Here is a 267-nt window from a genome sequence, read left to right on the forward strand (position 1 = left end):
GGGGGTGGGGGGGTCCAGGGGCCGCCCCGGGAGCCCCTTGGGGCCCTTCCCTCACCCGTTGCTTGAACTCTGCCCGCTCCTCCAGGGTGAGGGTGTCGGCTTTGGCGATCACCGGCACCACGTTGACGATCTTACTGAGCCGCCGCATGAACTCCAGGTCCAGTGGGCGCAGCCTGGCAAGGACCAACATCACCCCATGGTGAGCCCACCACCATCACCCCATGGTGAGCCCACCACCATCACACCCCATGGGGACTCCCCCACCAT

At 67.0% G+C, this 267-nt stretch overlaps 1 protein-coding gene across 1 annotated transcript in view; it reads right to left on the bottom strand.

Annotated features, from left to right (window-relative positions):
* Positions 1 to 267, bottom strand: part of LOC103777812 (neuronal-specific septin-3-like) — a gene marked incomplete at its 3' end in the record, with an annotated part of 2,069 nt that overhangs the window by 349 nt on the left and 1,453 nt on the right. The window contains exon 5 of the mRNA XM_008945372.1: positions 23 to 173. Within this exon, the coding sequence (XP_008943620.1) occupies positions 23 to 173 (151 nt within the window). The remainder of the gene's footprint in view (positions 1 to 22; positions 174 to 267) is intronic.

Source organism: Merops nubicus, unplaced genomic scaffold, assembly GCF_000691845.1.
Source record: "Merops nubicus isolate BGI_N331 unplaced genomic scaffold, ASM69184v1 scaffold39898, whole genome shotgun sequence".
NCBI lineage: Eukaryota > Metazoa > Chordata > Aves > Coraciiformes > Meropidae > Merops > Merops nubicus.